The following is a 24055-nucleotide window of genomic DNA, read 5'->3' as shown; positions in this document are numbered from 1 at the left end:
CATTGATAACATGTTTAGATTATGATTAAGGGATACAGTGACTTATCTGGCATGTCTACCTCTGCTGTTGCTTTCTTTCCTGTTTAAAATACATTTAAAAAAAATGTGTACAATTTACAGTTTGTTAGTATTTTTATAAGTACTAAGTTCATTCTTGATGTAAAAAGGGAGGTTTTTTAATCACTAAAAAACATATGTGGCGCCAGTCTAAATTATATATATACTTCCTCTGTAGTGGCAAAGTCAAATTCAAGCATAGCTTTTATCTTTATGAAGTTCAGGATAACCTCTAGTGAGGGGAGATCCATGACTTGGCTCTAAATATTTACAAAAATATCCATTAACTAAGGGCCTAGCCTAGCATACCAAACTCCCTGCAGACACACATTCTTTCCAATTGTGGTACTAAACAGAAGAATTCCTAAGAAAGGCTTTTTCCACTCTTGTAAAATCACTGTAGAAGGAAGTATCTTTTCATTTGGAAAGGTTATGGGATAGACAGTACCCTCTTTGCTTCTTATTTTAATCACACTAAAGCTTTCAACTCTACAAATACCAAAACTAGATTTTTGTCTTTAATGAGGCTTTCAGAAATAAATTTTGGCAGCTGTGGCAATCCTGATGTTCTTGTATGAATCATCCTTGTATCAATCTGATACATATCCTTTTGATGAAAAATTGATTTGAGGTTTGTTATCCCTTTATTAGTATTACCATTACCATTCCTAGTAGCATTTTCTCTCTGGTTAGATTTCTTGCGACTGCAATTATTGCAGTATGATGCTGTTTTTAAGTAGGGCTAAATCTCTCACTGGGAAAATAGAGGGTTGAAAGACTCATATCAACTGCATGGCCTTTTGTCAGGCTGGTTCCCACAGGTTGGTATTTACATTCAACAAATTCCCACTTTCCCTGTGTCCCAGGTATTTCCCGGACTGTCCAGGCAAAAGCTGCGTGTCTTCACAGAATCATAGCTGAGGACCAAGCTTTCATATTTTCTATCACAATACAGTTCAGGAAGGCTAAGCCAATGAATCTCTTCTTAAAGATACTGATTCCAAAGTAAGACCCTTGTATCTTTCCTCATTTGTAAAGGTAATTCAGACAGCTAAGATTTCCAAGGGCTTGTTGAAATGAGTGTGTTTGGTTTATATTTCATTAAGGACTAAATTGTTCTTCAGTATAAATATAAAAATAAGTTATGAAAGGGAAAGAGGGATAATTAAGTGAAGAATTTGGCTCACTGTATACATCTTCAAGCTGGAACCATTAAAGTAATTTATCCTCATACCCCCTTGCCCACTCCCAGTGAATGCTGGTTCAGTGGGTTCCAAAGCATCTTTAAAAAAAAATGTAATTTGTATCTCCAGCAAGCCTCTGTTGAACTTAAATTTCAAGAAATAATTGTGTTTCATTTGCTCCCTGCTCTAGCAGAGTTTAAGGTATCTCTTATGACTTTTCAGCTATGTTGGTAAAATTATATCACTAGCTGCAAAATAAAAATTAAAAATGTGTTTAATATCCTGTACTTTTTCCTCTCTTCTCAGGAATTATCATGAGCTACAGGTAGATTGTGATGACTTTTCTTTTGGTAGAGTAGTAATGAAGTATCTAAACCAGCCCAACATTGGTTTAAATTTTTAAACCTACAGACAACTTTCCAAATGAAAAATAATTTGGAATTTAGCTTCACTTGTTAACTGAACTTTAACACTGCTCATCCGCATGCCTGGCCGTGAGAAGCTGCTTTCTTTTAAACATGCTATAGCATCTTGCAAGTAGCAGCTTTTATATTCCCATTGCTGGCCAAGGCAGTCCCAGGCAGTTCCTGGATGGTACTGTCTCCTGTGTACTTGGGACTTTTAGCTGGGTTTTAAGGGAAGCCTTGTAGGTGCCAGAAGTATTTCTGAAGCAGTATATTATGATTTGGAGATGCATTTGAGTGGGTGATAGAGTGGACATGTAGAATGAAAAGAGGCCCAGGAACAGTGGCAGAGGCAGGTATTGCAACTTTCCAGTGGAGAGCGGAGGTGCTGGAGCTGGGGAAGCAGGAAGAAGCGCGCTCTCTCCCTCTCCCTCTCTCTCTCTCCCTCCCTCCCTGTCTCTCTCTCTCTCTCCCTCTCTCTCTCTCTCCCTCTCTCTCTCTCTCTCCCCCCCCAATCTCGTATTATTAAGGAGTTGCCCCGGGGAAAGGATAACAGAGTCGGGCAGAAGAGTAGAGGTTTGAAACAGTTCCTTAGGCTGGAATCTGGGGAAGGAGATGCCTATGTTTGCTCCTAAGTCATGGAAAACTCTAGGAAGATCTGTGCAGTGTTTATAGATTTCTAGTTTGGCTTCTTTTGTGCAGCCTGGTGTTACTTACAAAGGGATTTGAGATTTTCAATAGTGGTGAGCTTTCTGACATGATATAGATGGAAAAAACACTGTTTATCCTTAAGAAGCCACCCTATTTGTTGTGTGTTAGCAAGTTTCTGGGTGGAAGACCAAAGACATCTGTAACTATCTCTTCACAAACTTCTTTTCTTGAGGTGAACTGTCACTAAAATTTTATTAGTGTATTTTAAGGAAAATATGTTTGTTGTGTTTGCAGCCTTAAGGTCTACATCAAAATGACTGGATAACCACTGCAACTTGGCATTTACTTGAGGATGGCATTTAGGAACTAAAATATTCCCAGGAGATGAGAATGTGTGACTTGGATTTAGATACAGTAATTTTTTTTGTTTTCCAAACATTCCGGTTATGCACTCTTTTCACACACAGCATGTCATATTAACCTATTGCAAAGTATAGGTTTTAAAGCAGTGGTAAAGGGGAGGATAGTCATCTTTGAAGGATGTGGGGAGAGACGAATACAAATTTTGGAGGTAAGTCCCAAAGCCACAGAGGAGATGTAAAAAGAGGGCAAAACCAACAACAACAACAGTCTTCTGGACTGATGTCAACCACTCAGAGTCCGTATAAATGTGAAATCCAAATGGCCCATTTGCAAACCGCTTGACCATCTATTTATTATTCCTTCGTTGGTTTAAGCCCTCTCAAAGAGCTCAAAAGTAGTTTGAGACATTTAGGAGTTAGTGTGTTTTTGTATGCAATCCCTATGAATATTCTGACTCAGCTGAATCCTCCTTAGGACCAGAAGTAATCAGTGTACTGAGGATAATGAATTCCATTAAAAATTAACAGTAGAGTCCAAGAAACTGGAACTGTAAAGAACAGCAATGCTAGAGATAGCATTAAAACTGGAGAGTGGCACGGTCCAAGTGGCTGTTAAGAAGACTCTTTTGACAGCATTTTCCTTCAGTGTAGTGGGATGCAGGCTAAGGCAGGCAAAGAGGTGAAATCTATAGGAGGAAAAGTACAAAGTGATCAAGACTAGGCCAGTATGTGTATCTGCATATACACAGTAGTGTACTCTGATGCTTCAGAGAAGCTCCCTGCAATCAAAAACTATTTTAGCTCTTGAAGACTTTGCCCAGAAATTAAAATTCAGCTTGAACATGTCAGTGCAGAAGCATTTATATTTGTATTTATATTTAAATTTATATTTATAATGATTTTTATTTTTATTTCTATTTATTCACAGTATATTTACAAGAATACAGATTTTTTAAAATAGAGACCACATTCTAGTGCCTTGCAAGTTTACTGCTCCTATTATTATGTAAGACATTTCCCTTTATCCAGAATAACCAATTTAATTAGATCCCTTGTTTCCTTTCTCACTGCAGAAAAGCAATGGTTATTTACCTGCGATAATAGTGACACATAAAAATTCCTTACAAGCCTCTTTTTCTCAATCAGGTAAATTTCACTGTAACGACTGGGGCTGTAATTCTGTTCCTATATACCAAGATATTTCAGGACACTAACACAGTCCATGTGATTCCACTTTGAGAACCCCACATGATGAAGGGATTGCCCAAATGGTATTTCTAGAAACAGTATGTGAGCTGGTTTGTGTATGTCCACATACACAATCATATAAATTAAATCATATGTTAAATCATATGACAACTCTAGATAAAATAATTTTGAAAAGTTAAATAATATTTGAATGCCAACTTTAGTTAATGGTGCTAGGGACACAGCTTGACACATATGTCAAAATCAAAAGTACTTGGAGATTCAAGATATCCATAGGTCAGGCTTGGTATGTACACATTCAGCAGAAAACTGAGAGCAGCCTGTCAGTCTTTTACTTCTCCTTCTTTCCTATCCTCAGTTTCGTGCCTGCAGTTTTCCAAACGGGACTTTATTTTCACAGTGTACCTGCCTGTCTTGAAAAGCTGAGGCACTAAAGTCACACGTGTCCTCCTGTGAGTTACTGCCATACTCATGTCCAGAGCGTGGGTACAGTTTTTGGACTTAAGAGAGGCACGTTTGATACCTAAATGCCCTGCAGTTTTACAGGGCTTGAACTTCCAGGCTTAATAATATTTAACTTTACTGTTGCAGCAATCTTTGTAAGAGCAATTCAGGATAATAGCTTATGGTTCAAAGGTGCAGGGCCATGGGTGACTGTACTTAGGCAAAGCTGTACACGTGAAACTCCAGTTAAATCACCACTTTCTCTCCTTCCAGTTCTGTAAAACCTAAAACGCTTGGTGCCCCCCAGTGTCTTTACCAATTATTGCTGGCTTTTAAGACTTGCTGTGGATATAAGTATTTGCATCCAGACATGAATGCAAAATACTTCTAGAATTTTGGTTTGTGACGTAACTAAAAATTTTCTATTTTCCCTTGCTTTTATTTCTTTCAAATTCCTGAAAAATCATTTAGTTCAAAAACTGGACGTAAGTACATGCTATAAAATGCATAGCTTGGGTCTGGAGTTTTCTTGTACAAAATTCTCACAGTAAGCCAAATCTTAAATGTTTGTTTTATTCAGTTCTTACCCAGACAAATTTGGATGAAATTCAGCTGGTGATTACATTCAGCTGGACAGTTGTGACATTCTTATCTCATTGAACATGATTTGTTTTATGGATTTGATTTCCAACACACGGTACATGCAGTGCAGAATTTTGCAGAGCTGTGTAAAAGACATGTTTGGTTAAAGCTACAGAACGTGAGCACAGGAGGAGACAGTAAACAACCATTGCAACACCTGTGCCTATTTCACATATGTTTTTCATGCACTTATTATGCATACAATTATCTGTATGTATGCAGATACTTCTGGTTGGATTTCACAGCTGTAAATCCATGCTCTTCATATTAGCAGAACATTCAAACGCCTTGGAAGGGATTGGACATTTTACTGGTCTCATTCCTGACTCAAAGAGCTTTCAGGCTAATTTTAGAGGGAGATGATAAATGGATGTAACAAACAGCAGAGCGGAAGTGGTAACAACAGGAAAACGAGCTGGTTGCATAGGGTACCAGTAAGCGCAATATGAAGGTTTGAAGCAATGTTTTGATTCAATCTAAACTATGTTTTTCTATTTTAAGAAATAAAAAACCATCTGAAAGCTATGATTAAGATTGCAAAATGTGTTGGCCTTTTTTCCTTCTTTTTTTTCCTTTTCTGTTATTTCTGTTTTGCCTTGGTTTTGTCCTTTCGGAAGAAGTTCCTCTGAGATGAAACATTCCACGTTTAACCCTGACCCAAAGTGATATGTTTCATTTTTGTTTAATAGCTGTCCTTGAATTTACAAAAAGTCAAAGTGCAAAAGCATGGGCTTAGTTGTTTTTTTTTTTTGTAAAACTATTTGCAATCCTAAATATATAAAAGCTGAAGAACCTTTAAACATGATTTTTAGATGTTTCAGATAATTTTTGGTATAGACTGGCTATTGCATGAAGACAAACTATAATTCAAATGGCTGGTTGCTGTTGCTGTCTTATCTTTTTTGTTTGGTTGGTTGGGGTTTTGGTTTTTTTTATGATAGTGAACACTAAGATAATGACAAAGCCAGTAAGAGGGGGACTGGATAAAGTACTGCAGGTACCTGATGAGGATATGGGTTGGTTTTTTGAAAATGCTTTTAAATTAATTTTCTACTTGGAAGAAAGCAAAGCAAAACATGGTGTGAGTGTGCAAGTATCACTGACTGATGTTAAGACTTCCCAGCTGGTTTTTACTATGTCTGTTGGTATTTTTCCTATTTATTTGAATTTTGGGTTCATCTGCTTCAAAATAATTGCTCTGGCTTGGTGCCCCCTGTAATTCATTTTTGCCTCGGTAACTTCTCAACAGGTTTGCTGAGATTTGCTATCCATTTTCCTGATAATACTGCCATCAACTTTCTTTTCAACTGAACCTGAGCACCCAGGTCAGAATAGTGAGCAAGTTCTCCCTTTCTTCACAGATTTCTCATATTAAGTGAGCTATTCTAAAAAAAAGTGTATCTTTCCAGCTTAATTTGCACTGAAACTGTGACCCTTTTTTCCCTGCATATCTGTCCATTTCCCCCTTTCCCTCTAATGACTTCTGGACTCTTCAGCCATTCCCAGCCAAAACTAGCAGTGGCATAAAAACTAAAGGAGAATTACCTAAAATTATTTACTCTTAATGTGGTATCATATCAAATTGTGCTGAAGTGTCTCAAGAAGTAGACCAGTACTGCCTTTGACAGACTGAGATACTAAGACAGCAATGGCTCCATATGGTCTCTGGAAGTCATAAACAGGATGGAAGTTAACACAAACAGATGGCAATATGTGAATATTATCACACATCAGCAGAAGGAACAGAGCAAAGGAATGGCAAATCATTCAGCACACCTTTTCTCTTGGTGAATCCAATGTATACAATATAGATACTCTCATTCTCTTCTCAGCATGTCAGGCTGTCGCATCAGTTTGAACGCTTAGTCCTTCAGGATGAAAGGTTTGAGATCTGTGCTGAGGTTGTCTTGGGACTGGTCTGTTTCCGGCTGAAGGTAAGGCAGCTAAGATCTCCTATTTCTGCTCTCATGGTTTCTAGCAACACCGTAACCTGCAACTGAATACAGTCTTTGTAGTTAATATACTTGATTATTTTTTAAGGAAACTAAAGGGAGTTCGTTTAGAACAAAGCAGATGAAAGAGAAAAGCTTAAGACAATCTTGTTAAAACTGAATCAAATGCTTAAGAGAAATTAAAGCATATTAAGGCATGGAAATATATAGTCAAGGCAAACAAATGTTGTAACCTGTCATCAAAATGACTGGTACATTCTATGCATGATGAGCTTTGATAAAGATGATTGTTTCAGTATATTTCCCTAGACTTCTGTGTATGATGAGTGCATATTACCTGTCTCTTGTCAAGTTAATTTCTTATGTGAATTTATTTTTCAATTTTATTAAAAAATTACTGTCACAGATGAAAATTAGAGCACTAAACACTTTTTTATTGTTTTCTTTAAAGACTGCTTTTTTATCTATAAAATTCTGTGGTCAAACTGGGAAAATTGAAGCAAGTTATGTTTAAACAGGTTATATGGGAGACCAGATTCCCTGCTGCCCTTGGCTGTGGTCTGCTTTTTATTGCTGAACATGATCCTTTTGCCCTGTTTGGCCTTTTATTCCCCAAAATCTCTCAAAGTGCCAAGTTCATTGATGTAGAGACCTTGCCCAACAGAAACTAGAAAATACATTCTGCACTTGGAGCATAAAATCTGCAGTAGTTGGGAGAGCTCATTTGTTTTAATCAGACATTGAAAAGAGATCAGTGTCTTAGTTTAGGTAATGAACTCATTTTTTAGAGTAACTTTCAGCTAAAGCCTCTGTAAAGGACTGGATTGTGACACTGAATCTGACCACCAAGCAACAATAATAATAACAACAGCACTAGTGTTTTCTAGTTATGATACTTATTTCTAGTTCACGATACCTAAATGAGCTTTTAGCTTTTCTGAAGGCTTCCAAGCACATCTTTTCTCCTTCTGGATAGTGTGTTATTATTAATTTTTAACAAATTCTTTTCCCAATCATTCAGTTGCCCCAGTTACCTGAGTTTGATGCAACTGGCTGAAGAAGCTAACAATTAAATACTAAAGTAAAGGTGAATTCATCTGGAATAGGAAAATGGTTTTTTTATAATTTATATTGTTTAAAATAAAATTGAAAAAGACCCTGTGTCTAGGGGATCTGACAGATTACAGAATGTAGAGTTTTTTCAGTAAGTGGAAACACAAATATAATGCCTTTCCTAAAAAGAACTTTTAAAAGATATTGAGGGATAGATTCTTTGGCTTTTATTGCTCAATAACAAAATGTTGGTTGCAGTCTGCTCTCTCACATGGAACTAGCAAACACTAGTTTTGCAGATCCAAAGGCAGCTGTTAGTCAGTGCTCTACATTTACTTTGAAGGAACAGTTCTGGTGAAATAGAGCATAGCAACACAGGAATTGTCACTTTTGATCAGACCAGTAGCTCATCCTCATCTGTTCTCCTGTCCCTCATGATTCAGAGGAAGAAATCTCATCTAAAGGGGAAGACAATTTTACAATAGGAGGTAAATATTGGACCTTTAGCTAAGAAACCTTTGGACAAGTTGTAGGATGAAGGCCTGATTCCACTGAAAAAACAGTGTAGAAAGAGCAGTGTTTTCATTTCTTGCCTACCTGATCCAAAAAGAGAAAAAGAAAACTAGCAAGCTTTCAAATTAAGAGTTTTTTATAGGTATTTTAACAGCTTTATTTGCTTTTTATATCACTCCTTCAAAAATCTTTCTGTCATTTTTATAATTCATATTAAAATACATCTTAGAAGCAGGGTATTTGTAACTTTTATGTAGTTACAGTAGGACCAAGGATCAGGGGCCTTGAACAATATAATGCTGCACAGCTGTAAAAGTATGATTTTTTTTTTCCTCCTTCCTTTGTGCTTGAGAAGCCCTTTTTTATTGTTTTGCTTAGCTGTAACTTTTAATTTTTTGCCTTTCACACTGTTGAGCAAATGGACTAATTACCTATGACTTTCATATTATAATTATTTCATCAAATATGTTATGCCAAAGGGTTAGTTTTAGGCCTCCTTGTCATGACTGCAGATGAATACAAGTCAAGCTAGTAATTTCTCCAAGGGGGTGTGAATGCTGTCTTATTGAAGCTCACAGACTCAATCAAAGCTGGCTTCTCAAAGCTCTGGGAGAGGATTAGTCACTACCAACTTCAATTTGACGTGACACCCGAGTGTCACAGCAGCCCTAAGGTGGAGCTGTGAGAGTAGAACAGAAGAAAGCTAAATGAATCTTTCTCCTTCCTCCCCTCACCCCTGCCAACTTAACATCATATACCTGCTTGCATTGCCTGAAAGCCAGTGCTGTGCATTTGATATTAAAGGCAAGGATTGTCATTTTAATAAGGCATTACCTTTGATAAGAAAGCAGGACATCATTGTCAGTGACTGACCAGGAATAGGTGGGGACTTGCAAAACACCAAAGCTGGCCCATTTTCTTAGGAGCAGTTCAGTTGCATAAATATCTCCTAGAAGAGTAAGGCTAAGCCATGAATTTCAGGACATCACACAAAATTCCTGACAACTTGTGCTAAGACAGAACAAGGTTTTGACTTGGGTTCAACTCTAACTCTTAATACGATCTAAAAACTTGAGAATGATACATTTATCCTTGCTGCCAATGGGAAACTGTCAGCCTTATGCTTTGGTTTTGTATGGAAAAGGCTAAGCAGGAAAGTCACAACTGCCCAGATTTGAGAGAAGGTGTTTTCTGATCAGGAAGTTTTCAAGAAGACCAATGCTGCCCCAGTAACACAACTGCTGCGGAACAGACGGATTTGGCCATTTGTGACTCTTTTTTCACAGTCCGTGCTCAGTAAGGGGACACTGCAGTAAAAGTGCAGATGCTCCCAGAATCTCTTGCAATTGTGTGTTACCACCAGTGTAATAGAGAGAGTAAAGGATGCACAATAGCTAAGATTCTTCCTCTGATGGATTCTGTGGTGGACAATTCTTATAGAACTTGAGGCAGATACTTTTTTAGGGTGTTGACTAATAATATGAAACCTACTTATGCCAGGGATACATTACCTTAAAAATTTTTTAATTAAGGGTAAGATTTCACGTTCAAAAGACTCTCTCACAGCAGCCATGCTTAAGTGAAGACTGGAAGGTTTGTTTTAGGAAAGTTAGTACAGTTCACTGCAAAGCTTCCTCCCATGTTTGTTTGATTAGATCCAAGAAGAGTGTAATAACATGGATACAATAATGAATGCTTTTAACATAGCTCATGATCTTAGGTCACAAAAGGGCAGCTATCACAAATGCCCCAGTGTGAACACTGCTCCTAAAGCCAAGATAATCCATATATCTCTTTGTGGCTCAAAACTTCTCTCTTACATCATCATCTTTTTGATATCCTTTGACAGCAAAGGACTGAGAGATGAGAAAATGGTTGCTTGTTACTGGTGCTACTTGGGCTTGGCTGCTTGGTGGGATTTACATTTTCCAGGCTTGTTTCTGAAATTCATTGTCATATCCATTGAATTACAATGATTTCAGGGCTCAAATGAACTAAATGAGGCACTTCTTCAAAGCATAAATGATGCCAAGAAGATCCATCTGGTCCCGTGCCACCTGAGAGAGAAGTTTGTGCTACGTTTTGCTATTTGTTCCCGCACAGTGGAATCCACCCACGTCAAGTTTGCCTGGCAGCACATCTCACAGCTGGCAACTGATCTTCTGAAAACATGGGAGCAAAACCACCACCAGCAGTAACAGCAATGAAGTATAAGTGGAGATGAGGTAATTAACTGGCTTTCTCTGTGTTGCCAAGTTTTATTTTAGGTGCAGGTGGGAAAGTCAAACTATGAAGGAAAAAAATACAAAACCTGTTGTTATATAGCCCAGCTGCAGTAGCAAAATCCTTGCCAGCAAGTTGTGTTGTAACCTTAGTCATTCCTTCTCTGTACTGTAGTTTCATCCTGCTTGTTTCCAGATGCACATAGACAAGGAGACTTGAGCTGTCATTTCTTACCAGTTTGTAGCCAAGAGCATTTGTTCAACCAAGCAATGGAAATGGAAGGGTTGGTGCTCCCTCTGTTGTCCCCATTCACCTCTAGCATACCCCCTCCTTTCCTCACAGATGAAACTGAGAGGTGTTTTAGCCAATTAATTTAACATTACTATGAGTGCAGAAAGAATCCAAGTTGGGGAAGTTCAGTAACCTGTTCACGTTTAAATATGTTAATATGTTATATTAATATCTGAATAGGCATGCACAAATGTAGTTGCCAGGATTTGGGGCACTATCATGTCACGACACACTTGCTGCAGTAATTTTGTAAATGAACAAAGGACAAAGGACTTCAAGACTTCCTTCACTGAATAGCCAGACCCAGGGGAATGAGAACTAACTGATTACTAATAATTCTTCTGGCAGGTTCTCTACTTTCCCCTAAATGGTTTGCTTGTAAAACACTCATTTTGTCCAATACCAGCAAATAGGTTATGCTGGCTATTGGTTTCCAGATTGATCATTCATAATGAGGTCCCTGAAAAGCGCCTCCTGAAGAGTCTCGTCAAAAGCCATGTGCTACCCGGTATTCTATATTTTTAATCAAGTTATTATCAGCAGTGATTACTTGAAAATAGTCTGTAAGATACGTTCTGTGAAACTGACTTGTGATTTGTTTTTATGGCTACCATTTTGATTACTTCATTGTGTAATAAATCTTTGACAAAATGTGCTAAGGAATATGATGTCTAAAATGTTTAGTTTCTCAAATTAGCTAACAAATGAGTAAACAAGTGACAATTAAAATAGAAAGTAAGAGAACTAACCCCCAAAATCTGCTGTGGTTCCTCCATCAGTGGTTTTCTTCCATTAACAGTGATGAATGGAACATGAAAATACTGGAAAACCTCTTTCAGAGAAAGTCAAATCGTATGTATTTGACACAAACCATTGATATGTCATCCTGTCGAAGGTGGGCACAGTAAAGAGCTAAAATGAAAGTTAGAGGTCAAAGTCAGAACCTTATCAATTCAAGAAGTACTTTTGCCATTTTAAAAGCAAATTCCAGACAGTTGTTTCTGTGTCAATAAGAACAACATAAATAGCTGCTCCAAGAAAAATAATATGTAGGATTAATTCCTACATTTGCATTTCAATCTTCCTTTTAATGCTCATATTATCTTCTAAAGCCTCTTGAGCAACTTGCACAATTATTCATCTTTCTTCCTTCATCCCTTTCAAATATACTTCCTATGGTTGGGAAGTTGCAAGTAGACCAGGGAACATGGATCAGGACAGTTAATTTGGCACATGGTCTGCTTCTACCTCTGTCTTTCCAGAAGACCTTAACAAATTTGAATGTGGACCAGGTAGATTTTTCTGGTGATTCCTAATCTCTCACTTCTGGGGTGCAAACTGGGAAGGATTACTATTTCCTTAAGGAACTGATTTCCCTGGTAACAGATGAAGAAAGGGATGACCAATGATTTTAGTAAAACACAGTAATATTTGAGCAGGTGACTGACACAAGACACTATTGTCAGTTGCAGAAATTTTGATAGCATCATTCTCTTTAGCAGAACCAATATGAAATCTAGCTTTTCTGTGGTAGCACAATGCAATAGACTGGTAGACTGAAGAGACTGAAAAATGCTGGCAAATTGTTCCCTTTCTCTGTTATCATTTTTTTTAAAACAACATTATTCAGATCTCATGACCTGGAAAACAATGTTCATCCGTAACACATATCTTCCACACTGATACAATTTTACAACTTTTACATTATGAAAATTCTAGAATCTTGGAGCCAGAGAAGAATTACACCTTCTCTGTGAGAGAGACCAGTATTTTGTATGTGAAATATATAAGCAGGTCTGTCTGGGAAAAAAAAAAAAGGGAGAGAGATCAGATTTGGATCAAAGCTATCACAGAGTAAATCCAAGGTAATTCCACTGAAATGAAATGGAGTTGCTTTGGGCTTAGGTGACTATAATTGAAATTAAAAAATCTGACTAATAAGTATTGGAAAAGAAAGGCGTAAGTTAAGGCACCACTAAACTGAACATAAGAAGATTCTGCTGGAAATCTGCTCCATGGAAACCAGCACACAGACAAATGATGTCCACCTGTGTGAGCCTCAAACTGATGGAAAACTGGGATGCAGGAAGGATGCACATCCAAACCCAGAAGAGGTGAAATGTCCCCAACAGCCCAGAATTAGACATAGATCCCTTTAGACATTTGTGGGAAAATATTGCCAAAACTGACATTCAATTAAACCTTTTTCAGTATCTGGATATCAGTTTTAGAAGTGGCTGTTGTTCAGATAGCAAAACTCCTCTTGGCGAAGAATTTAAGATAAAGGCTAATTTAAAATATAGATGGAGTAAAACTTAATTTTTGTTTTCTTTTTTAAAGAAGTGATGTAAGTGAATCTTCTAATAAACAGCAGTGATGAGACCCATGGAATTACATTTCCCCATGGCTAGTCCAGTACAGAAACCTGAAGTTCACAGTTCTGGTTTTTTGGAAATTCTCAGATGATTCGAATATGTAACTAGTGAAGGCCTTCACAGTATTGAGTCTCTCATACCCTCTTTTCCCCATGTGATAATTCCTTCCTAGACTATTATCAAAAAAGGAAATCTGGGCTATGTAATCAACTCAAGAACAAGCACTGAAAGGAGCATTTCGAAAGAAGAACATAACTGGTGTTTCTGTTCTGTAGCTTTGCAATGTATCTGTAAGTGAGAAACACTGCATTTATTAATAGTTAATATGTTAACCTGGATTTATTGTGCCTTGTGTGCAAAAGCTAATACAGTCTGTGCCGATGAATACTGTTTGATATTAAAAATAATTACAGAATCCCAGAACTGTACTTTAGTAGAATATCCACATCTCAAGGAAGACTGTGGCTATTAGAGAAGGAGGGAAAACACCTGACTTTTCAGTAACCTAAATTTATTTTTTTTTAAACTAGCAGAGTACAGTACTTACATTCTTAATGACAGATTATAAATATATTTTATTGCTGATGGCAAAATATTGAAAATATATGTATTTATGAAAGTATTGGTAATATATTATACTCTGAACTCCATTATAATTATTAAATTTCCAATTTGTTCTTGCCTTTACATACAAAATTCTGCTCATGGCCATTTTGTTGTTGTTGTTGTGTTGTTATCACCATATGTGATGAGTAGCACTCACATTGAAGTTGCCTTACACCAGCAGTCTAAACCGTGAGAGGTATAAACCTGAATTACTCAAAGACAGCAGCAAATGTGAAATAAAACTGAGAATCCTGAAAACCAGGGTGGTTGGTGTTGGGATAGTTAAATAACTGTCAATGGATAATATCTACATAGCATATGTAAAGTTTGTATGTTCTAAATGGAAAAATAATCAGAAATTCAATGCTCTAATTATAATTTGTGAGCTGTCGACTCCCTTTAAAATCTGTATCCAAAACCTGCTGAAGAGACATACAGGTTTTAACTGGCAATATTAATAAATGGAAACAAAACTAAGACTATTGTCTCTTTGTACTTAACTAAGCTCTTCCCAACTCATTCATGCCAGATGCACTGTAAGAGGTCCAACTTCCCCACTCATATCAAGTCAGTGCCCTGATTTTCACCACCGGGGACTTTTTTTCAATGTGTCCTTCAAATTACTTTGCAAATGGGAGTTTGCAAATTTTCCTGTAGGAAGTTTCCTTCTCAGCAACAGGAGTCTGAAAAATACCTGGCCATACCCAGGGCCAATGCTGACCCTTCTGCCAAGTTCTGCACAGTCCTGCAGCTGGATCTGCCACTGGAGCCAGCTGCCCAGCTTCGGCTTTGGTTTGCAGCTCCGGTGCCATCAGGTAGGACAGGGAAGGGGCCCATGGCATGACCCCTGCCTGGCTGCAGCCTGTGTCCCCAAGGCTCCTTTGCTCCCTACCCCTGTGCAACCCCAGGGAAATCGGGCAAGCATGCCTTGGGAAAAATTTGATGGCAGCAGAGTCACAAACTATATAAATGTTAGCCCAGCTGGGCCTGAGATGATAGCCTGCATACCAGCACAGACAGTTTAATGTAATATGCTGTCTGTGCTAATGGTATAACAAGCCTGATGCGTAACAAAAACCTGACAGTAACTGCAGGAAAGGTTCCTCACGGGAAATGTTCACCCACACAGAAGTGTCTGTGTTAATATCAGAAGTGTAACTGCAGCTTAGAGTGCTAATTTGCATCTAGGTTGGTGCGCTAATTTGAACGTGGGCTGGTGTGATACAGCTGAGGACTCCACCACCACATTCAGTTCATGGGATACATCCACCATCTTTTGCCCTGTAAAACAGTATGTCATTCATCTTGTCAGATGTGTTCTCCCAAAAAGGCCTGTCCAGCAGCTGTTGTTTTCAGGAGTGTTAAGACAGCATCCCCTTCTGACACTGCCGTGGTGGCCCCACAGCCGCTGCCACAGGGGCAGAGATGAAATAGGTGGCCATGGTGGTCAAGTGCTTGTGTGCATAAGGGCCAGATACCCATCACTGGCTGCGAAGTCACCACCAGGAGAGCCGGGCTTTGTGCTTGGGCGATCATTCATGGAACTTGCCTCCTGTGGAGCCCGTCCTGCGCGGACGGCTGTTGCCAAGGACAGAGCCCGGGACGCCACTGGCCTGGCTGCCTGTGAGCAGAGCAAAGGGCATCCAGAGGGGCTTCTGAGTGAGAGGAGAGGAACAAACAGCGGGGAGCTGGGGGATGTTGATGGGAGGTGGCTGCCCTGCCATTCTGGGCTGCCAGACTCGAGTTTGACACAGGAAGAGCCACAGCAATTCTGCTCCTTCAGCCGCCGAACTGAAGGTAAAGGCTTCGTCTGCCTCACAAACTGCACATCTCCACGTTTCCATTTCCTACCGCTACTGAAAATGGCCTGGATAGGCAATGAGCATGGCAGAACGCCTTACACTCTCCAGCCTCTCCATTCTCGGCTGCTCTGACCTTCAGCTGAGGAGCCAAGCCTTTATCAGGAAAGTTATTCCGAAGCTTGTGAGCAGGGCTGGCAAGGCGCGGGAGCACCAGCACCAGGGAAGCGCCCGGGGCCGTCGGCTGGGTATTCGGCGGGGAACCCTGGAGGGAGCCGGGAAGGAGCCGGCAGGGAGCCGGGAAGGAGCCGGGAAGGAGCCGGGAAGGAGGCGGCAGGGCCGCAGGCACGCGCCGACCCGCGGAAGGCACGCGCGCGCCATGCCACGAGCTGCGGGTGGCGCGGGCCGGCCCCGCCTCCCAAGGCACGGACCCCGCGCCCATTGGACGGCGCGCGCCTCAGGCACAGCCAATAGGGAGCGCCCGCCCTGCCGCGCGCCGTCCCTCCCAGCGCCGCGGGTGACGTCAGCGCAGCGAGCCCGTCCCTCCCCCACTCGGGCCGCCCTCCCGGCCTCTGATTGGCTGCGCCTCCCGAGCCTTGCTATCCGATTGGCGGGCGGGGCGGGGCGGGGCCGGCTGCGGAGCGGGCGCGCGCGGTTCGCAGAAGCGGCGGCGGCCCGGTGGGTGCGGGGAGCGGGGAGCGGGAGCGGGGAGCGGGAGCGGGGAGCGGGGAGCGGGAGCGGGGAGCGGGGAGCGGGAGCGGGAGCGGGAGCGGGAGCGATAGCGGGAGCGGCAGCGGCAGCGGCAGCGGCACGGCCGGGACTGGGGGGAGGGGAGAGGGAAGGGAGGGAAGAAAGGAGGGAGCGAGCGAGCGAGCTGCGGGACCTCCTCGGGGCTCTGGTCTCCGCTTCCCGGGGCCGTGAGAGGGGACCCGCCCGTCGCTCCTGAGCTGAGGGGCCGTGGCTGCCGGCTGGGTAGGGGCGGCGAGGGCTCAGCCGTGCCCGGGCAGCTCCCCGGCTGGATTCCTGGCCTGAGGGCAGTGAATGGGCGGGTGTGCTCGCGTACTTGCCCGTGGTTCCCTGGCTCGCAGGCAGGCGTGCCCTGTGCTGGTGTGTGAAGGCAGCGGCACCAGCAGCAGCTCCCGCCCGCTCCGCACCTCTGTGCCAGAGATCCATTGGTGCCAGTGCCTGGATACGCCCCAGCTTCGGGCATGCACACGAAGTAGGGTATCCTCGTCTGGGGACAGTTCTGAACAGTTCTGAACAGTTCTGCCTGAACGTGTGTGCATGTGGCTCTCTTGGAGAGAAGTTGTAAGGCTATGAGGACAGTTAATAGGTATTAGAATAGGGGGAGGTAATGTGATGCTAGACGATGCTTAAGATGTATATAAATAACTAAAGGGAGGATGTCAAGAGGATGGAGCCAGGCTCTTGTTGGTGGTACCGAGCAATAGGACAAGAGGCAGTGGGCAGAAACTGAGGCACAGGAAGTTGCACCTGAATACAAGGAAGAACTTCGTCACTGTGCAGGTGACCGAGCACTGGAACAGGTTTCCTAGAGATTGTGGGGTCTCCCTGACTGGAGATACTCAAGAACTATCTGGACACAATCCTGTGCCATGTGCTGTGGGATGACCGTGCTTGAGCAGGGAGGCTGGACCAGATGACCACTGTGGTGCCTTCCAACCTGACCCATTTTGTGATTCTGTGAATAATCAAACTAAACAAATTTCAAACTGGTTACCACTGTTCACTTGTTATGACCTTCTCTCAGTGCTATGAAGGGGACCATTGAATCCTTAAGGAAGTGGTGGTGAACTTGAGATTTTGTGTTCTGAATGACCGAAGTATTTCTTCGGAGCAAATACCTGCTATTAAACTTTTCCTGAACTTAAGCTTTTATGTTGCTTAAGATATTTTTGGTTCAACAGTTACAAAAAAGTTATGTGCACAGTGATAGCTGTTTAGAGAAAAGAAGTAGAAAGCTGCAGCCTTTCTCTGTTCACCTGTCACTCAGCTATGGAGGGGTTATGATGTGAGTTTGTATCAGATTCTCTAGGTGCGAGTTAGACTTCTCACGGTGCAAAAGTTGGCAGTAACTTTTTAGAGAGAAAGCCTTGCTTTTGTGGTTTTGTTTTGTTTGTTTGAATTGGATTTGCTTGTAGAGGTGCCAGATTTGCAGGTAATATGTATTTTGACTTTTCTAAACAGCTCTACAAATTTGGGCTGTAGTAAAAAAAAATATTCAAACCAAAATGATTTACGTCCTTGTTATTCATCATGTGCGTAACCATATAATCATATGAGCAATAATCACATTGTGCCCTCTGTTGTCTAATGCTGATGCCAGACTTTTTGCCAATAATTAGAGAGGACACCCCCAAATACCCTTCAGTTCTGTCTCCCCAGCCTTGTATGGACATTTCACCTGTACCTCCATCTGCATTCCTACATAGTCCGTACCTGATCCAGGAGATTGCAACTTGATTCATACTCTGTTGGAAAGGGTGCAGAATATATGGACATGAAACTTTGCAGAGAAAGAAAATACATCATGAACATGAGCGAATCATTTCAAGTCAAACAAAATACTCCTGAGCCAAATGTTATCCTTCCTATTTTTTAAAAAAACCCCAACACTAAAGGAGTTTAAATTCTGCTTTTTAAACATGCAAGAGCTTTTTTTCTCTAAAGTGTAAAATGGGGGCTTTTTAGAGCCTTCTAAATGGAATAAATAGTTTTGAACATTTGCTAGTAGTCTGTTACTATTTTATTAATCTGAAAGATTGCTACATTCAGGATTATTCATTCCATTTTTATCTCCCCTCAGAGAGTCTGCATACAATTTTACTTATTGGCTTGTTTCATTTTTATTACCATCACTGCAATAAATGAAATCATTCCGACAGTGGTGTATTCTCTGTCCCCCGTTACATTGTGCCGTAGTCTGTCAAATAAGAGTGAAAGCACTGGTGATTTCATTTAACAAGGCCAAGTTTTACTTGGCCATCTGTTACCATTCTTTGCAGTTCACTTACCTCCCCAGGAGACCTCTGGTTAGAAGCAAACTCTCTCTTTTTTTTCCCCCCCCACTTTTTTCTTCTTCTTTTCTTTCTTTGAACAAGGAAGAAAAGAGAACCTCAGTCTAAATGCCTTTGCACCACAAAGCTGGTTGCTTTTTGAAAACAGTAAAGTGTCCAGACTGGCTAAGTAGCTTTCAAGACCTCCTGCTCTGTTTCTCTCAGTTAAAATAATGTAGGTTTTCCCATGTAAGTATTTAGGAAGGGGGGGAAGCAGACCGTGCAAATGGTGTGAGATGGCATTTTGTAACTGCAGGTATTTTCTGTCTGTTCCAGTGTCAGTGATGGAGGCCCCCACCCCCAGCGCAGTGCACCTGAGTGACTGGCAGCAAAGTTACTTTGCTGTCACCTCTGGCACCTGCACACCCAGGCAGAAGGCAGATGGATACCGTGCCAAGATCCTGCGCATTCAGTATGCATGGGCAAACTCCGAGATCTCCCAGGTCTGTGCTGCCAACCTGTTTAAGAAGTACGCAGAGAAATACTCTGCGATTATTGACTCTGGCAACGCAGAGACTGGCTTGAATAACTATGCAGAAAACATTTTGACTTTGGCAAAATGTCAGCAAAGTGACAGTGACAAGTGGCAATCTGCCTTGACAACAGATAATGTATTTGAGTTAAAGTGTGTGCAAGAGAGGATGCAGGCTGGCAAATTTTTCCAGAGCTCTCAGATGGCACCAACAGATGCCTGTGTGCGAGCTGATAAAGGGGTCAGTGCCTCCCCTGCTCCAGCTCTTCCTAAACTTGATGTCTTCGGCAGTACCAGGGAGACTGAGCTCAGTGCTGGCTCAGCAAAATGTGCAAGTCAGGGACCAGATCTTCTTGAGCATCCCTCATCTTCAAAGTCCCTTCAAAGCAGTGTGCCTCCTGTGACCAAAACTTCAGACACGCTTCCTGCCGCTTCAGCCTCCTTAAGCAAACAGGTTCATCCAGGTTTCCAGGCAACTCCGCTCTTTGGAAGTAAAGAAGCCACTAACAGTAGTTCTTTGAAAATGTCAGGTAACTATTGTGGCGCACAAAATTTGTCTCTTTTCAACCAGTCAGCTGTACCTGCCTGGTCTGCAAATTCTGGGAAAAGAAAAGCATTCTATGGTCTGGCTGATGAAGGCAGCACAGCTGTTCCTAGCCTTGCTCCATGTCAGGCTTCCCTTTCTACAGAAACCAGTGGTTTTTCAGGGCAAAGAAACAGAAATGAAGAGGGCAGTGCTCCTGGGTTTAAAACTGCAAAGGAACAGCTGTGGGTGGATCAGCAAAAGAAATCTCAAAACCAGCGTGTACCAGTCTCATCATATGGAGGTGTGAAAAAATCCCTGGGTGCAGGCAGGTCTCGGGGTCCGTTCGGCAAGTTTGTGCCTCCAGTTCCGAAACAAGATGGAAGTGAAAATGGAGGAGCACAGTGTAAACCTCATGTAGGGGTATCAACAGGTCCATCACTGCCTGTGGATGAACGGCTGAAAAACATAGAACCAAAGATGGTTGAACTCATCATGCATGAGATCATGGATCATGGGCCTCCGGTCAGCTGGGATGACATTGCTGGAGTTGAGTTTGCCAAAGCTACGATAAAAGAAATAGTGGTGTGGCCCATGCTGAGGCCAGACATCTTCACCGGCCTGCGTGGTCCTCCCAAAGGAATTCTTCTCTTTGGCCCCCCTGGGACTGGCAAGACCCTCATAGGCAAGTGCATTGCATGCCAGTCTGGAGCAACGTTTTTTAGCATCAGTGCCTCCTCTCTGACTTCCAAATGGGTGGGTGAGGGGGAGAAGATGGTCCGTGCGCTGTTCGCTGTGGCGCGGTGTCAGCAGCCAGCAGTGATTTTCATCGATGAGATCGATTCCCTGTTGTCCCAGCGTGGAGAGGGGGAGCATGAGTCGTCAAGGAGAATAAAAACTGAATTTCTGGTGCAGTTAGATGGGGCAACAACCTCCTCTGAAGATCGTATCCTTGTGGTTGGAGCAACAAATCGACCCCAGGAAATTGATGAAGCTGCCCGAAGGAGACTGGTGAAGAGACTGTACATCCCTCTCCCAGAAGCCTCTGCCAGGAAGCAGATTGTCACCCGGCTGATGGCAAAGGAGCGCTGCTCTCTAAATGAAGAGGAAATCGAACTCATAGTCCAGAAATCCGATGGGTTTTCTGGGGCAGACATGACACAGCTCTGTCGGGAAGCTTCTCTGGGCCCTATCCGCAGTCTGCAGTCCATGGACATTGCAACCATCATGCCGGACCAGGTACGGCCCATCTCTTTCCTGGACTTTGACAGTGCCCTGAGATCGGTGCGGCCCAGCGTGTCCCCCAAAGACCTGGAGCTCTATGAAACCTGGAACCAGACATTTGGCTGTGGTAGATGAGCTGCATCACAGCTGTTTCACAGGAACAGTTGAGGACTTCAGCACTGCCACATGTTAAACCCGTGGCAGTTCAGTGCATCTGCACTTTTTTTTTCTGTCTTGGAATTAAACTTTCTTATGTTATGCAGGCAGATGTCCAGGCTCTGGCTGAGGCTTTGCCAGCTGAAAAGATTATGAGGAGCTGCTGGTCATGATACGAGAAATTGCTGAACAGCAGTGGGAGCAAGAGGCTGATGGAATTTACAGATTGCTGGGAAAGATGGATCAATTTCACTGGTGTTTAAGGGGAAGGTGATCAAACCTCACAAATAATTGAAGGGAATATTTGGGGAATCTTGCAATGTCCACCAAGCTGTATCAGTAAGGGATTCAAGTAATAGCAGAAATACCGATTTTGGGTAGGGATATGGCAAAACTGAGACAGATGGGGAAGAGTAGTTAGAGGCAGTTTGGGAGGAGACAGGAGCAAAGGGAGGAGGGGTGGATGTGGGCTTGTATGGAAAAATGGAAGGGGGGAGAAAAGAGGAAGGTCTCTTGAGCATTACTCTTGTCTGACAGCCTTGTGACTCATCACTGCAATCTATCCCAGCTTCTCATTAAAAACTTTTTCTGATGATTTTCTGCTTGACCTTGCTTTCTGTGCTGCATCAGCATGTGCGGCTGTGTTTTATTGGGAGGTCTGGACACCTGCAGCTGGAGAAGATGCTGTGGGGCTTTAGGATCGGGGACTAGCCATGGAGTAGCCAGTGTGGCCAACCAGGTGCTGTAGGGATCCAAAACTCACTGCCAAACTAAAGGCTGGACAAGCTGGCAAGGAGGAAAACCAGCATCTGAAAAGAGCCTTGCCAGTGGCAGGATAAGGGGGCTCAGGGTCTGAGCATGGGTATTTGATGAACTTAAATCCCATGGGAGTGTCTGAAGGCTCCGTGAGTGAGATGTCCTTGTGAAACTGGAGAGTGTGGGGGTTGTGTCTCACGCTTGTGACCTTGGGTCCTGTGAGGCTGGAGCTGAGGGACAGGGTGGGGCTGTGGGTGGATGTATGGGAGTGCGTTTGTGTGTGTGCGTGCTGGGAAAGACACTGCTCCCTCTCTGTCCTTGTCTCTGTGTGTGGTGTGGTTTTGTATCCACTGGTTTGGATTAAGGGGCTCAGCCTTGCTCCCTGCTGGACCCCAAGCAGAAACGGCAGCAGCTGCATCCATCAGATTAAGATGGAAGATGCCTTACTCTGAGAGTGCTGGGCTCTAGCGGTCAGGAAGGAGAAATCCCGTGTCTCAACATCTCCTGGGTTCTACTGCTCCTTAAAAAATCCTCATGCAGCAGTGGTAAAATTGCTGGCTAGCTCATATTTGGCATTCATACCTAAGGTATGAAAGAATGCATGACCCTTTATTTACATAACCTGTCCTTGCCCACTGGCTCAACAAAGCTGCCCCTGAAAGGAAAATAAGGAAAATAAATGGAAATCTTTCCTTTGGATTCCTTTGTTAGTATGGCAGAGCTGGCTGCTGTGCTGTCTGCGCTTCGTGTTCAGTTTCTCTAAAGAATGTTTTCTCATACTGGGGAAAAAGCAGAGCTTAAAAGCTGCTCTTCCTCAGATTTCTCTGGATGAATGCTGTTTAGCTAGCATTTTTAAAAGACATTTGGAAACTACAGGGCCCAGGAGACCACAGTGAGCCTTGAATTCAGAATAATTTGGAAGGCTTAGAATTTCTTAGATCTCATCCTGATTTAAACAAATGAGTCAGTTTTGCTTGTAGCTCATGTTTTTAGTAAAGTCCAGTATATATCAGAAATTGTTTTGCAGAGATGTAAAAATTCAGGTATGGGAATTTACCTTCATTTTTGAAATAGTGGGAGTAAAAGAATTAGATTATTTTGTAAGAATAAATGTGTGGTGTGGTCCAAAACAACTGACTTTTGTGCCACTTGGGTAAAGATTATGAGATTAAGCCTGCTCGTACAAGTTCAGTATTGGAGAGCTATAAACACATACTAGGTAAGATTTTTTTCTCTCTCCAAACATTTCTTTAAAATCATTGCTCAGGAAAGTGAATGAAACCCCAGAGAATTTTAACTGTTTAGTAAAATCTAAGGGTTGCTCAAGGGTTAATAAATGCCTTACATATGATTAAATAATTGCCTTATTTATGGTGGACTTTACTCTGGTATGCCAAGGGGGCATTCTGTGGTCATCTGTGTATCTGAATAGTCACATTTTGATGTAAATGCTCTACAAGGAGGGGCCAGTGAGTGATAAGAGAATAAAGCTCCTCCTCAGGTGGCAAGGACTGGGACAAAAGTTCTGTGCCTCGTATTTGTCTCCTGCAAAGTGAAACTTGTCAAAGACATAAAAGTAGAACCACAGCACCAGACAAGGCTGTTCTTCCAATGAGGAAGTATACGCACAGCTTTTTACCGGCTAGGCTCGTAGTTCAATACCTTAGAAAGCCTCGAGCAGCCTAGAGAGGTAGCACGGGCAATCCAGCATTTCAGTAGCTCTGAAAGCAGCAAAATGGTAGCTGCAAAGCTGATACCACCAGTGGAAACAAAGAGGGAGAAATATAGTCTTCAGCTTGCCTAATTCCCGCAATTGGAAGCTTTCAAACAGAAACAGAAACACACAGATGTTTGCAGAAGGATTGCAAAGCCAAAGAGGGCGGGCCCCCTCTTGGGCCCTTCTTCTATTCAGAGAAGGGGAAAGGGGAGGACTGGGGGCGGACCCGGGGTGAGCGGCCAATCAGACACTGCTAAAGAGTTTGAGTTACATTTGGTTTTGCCCGCGCTTGGAACAAAGGAGTTCAGAACACATGGCAGAGGCAAGTCCTGGCTTGTCTTGGGGAGGGGGAGGGGAAGCTCAGA

The 24055-nt window shown here is 42.2% G+C and overlaps 2 protein-coding genes across 9 annotated transcripts in view; both read left to right on the top strand.

Moving 5' to 3' along the window:
• DDC (dopa decarboxylase) overlaps positions 1–14443 on the top strand; it is a 73955-nt gene extending 59512 nt beyond the window's left edge. For 5 of the 7 annotated variants that reach the window (XM_032118634.1, XM_032118618.1, XM_032118649.1 and 2 more), the window contains 2 exons: positions 6786–6887; positions 10454–14443. In XM_032118634.1, the coding sequence (XP_031974525.1) occupies positions 6786–6887; positions 10454–10669 (318 nt within the window). In that variant the 3' untranslated portion in view covers positions 10670–14443. Of the gene's footprint in view, positions 1–923; positions 1520–6785; positions 6888–10453 lie in introns of those variants that run through there. The other 2 variants (XM_032118654.1, XM_032118665.1) reach the window with 2 other exon arrangements.
• FIGNL1 (fidgetin like 1) lies at positions 10616–21812 on the top strand. Of its 2 annotated transcripts, none has more exons than XM_032118602.1 (2): positions 10616–10696; positions 19119–21812. In XM_032118602.1, exon 2 carries the CDS (start codon positions 19127–19129, stop codon positions 21194–21196), a length of 2070 nt encoding a protein of 689 aa, XP_031974493.1. In that variant the 5' UTR covers positions 10616–10696; positions 19119–19126; the 3' UTR covers positions 21197–21812. The 2 variants fall into 2 exon arrangements, with proteins under 2 accessions (XP_031974493.1, XP_031974485.1); XM_032118594.1 differs by lacking the exon at positions 10616–10696 and adding an exon at positions 16401–16443.
• The last annotated feature ends 2243 nt before the right edge of the window (positions 21813–24055 follow it).

This window comes from Corvus moneduloides, chromosome 1, assembly GCF_009650955.1.
Source record: "Corvus moneduloides isolate bCorMon1 chromosome 1, bCorMon1.pri, whole genome shotgun sequence".
NCBI classification, from domain to species: domain Eukaryota; kingdom Metazoa; phylum Chordata; class Aves; order Passeriformes; family Corvidae; genus Corvus; species Corvus moneduloides.
The sequence above is the reverse complement of the archived record's forward strand: the minus strand, read 5'-3'. Positions and strand labels throughout refer to the sequence as shown.

Bases quoted from the DNA above. Each gene is read 5' to 3' on its own strand.
- FIGNL1 (XM_032118602.1), top strand. From the start codon at position 19,127: ATGGAGGCCCCCACCCCCAGCGCAGTGCACCTGAGTGACTGGCAGCAA.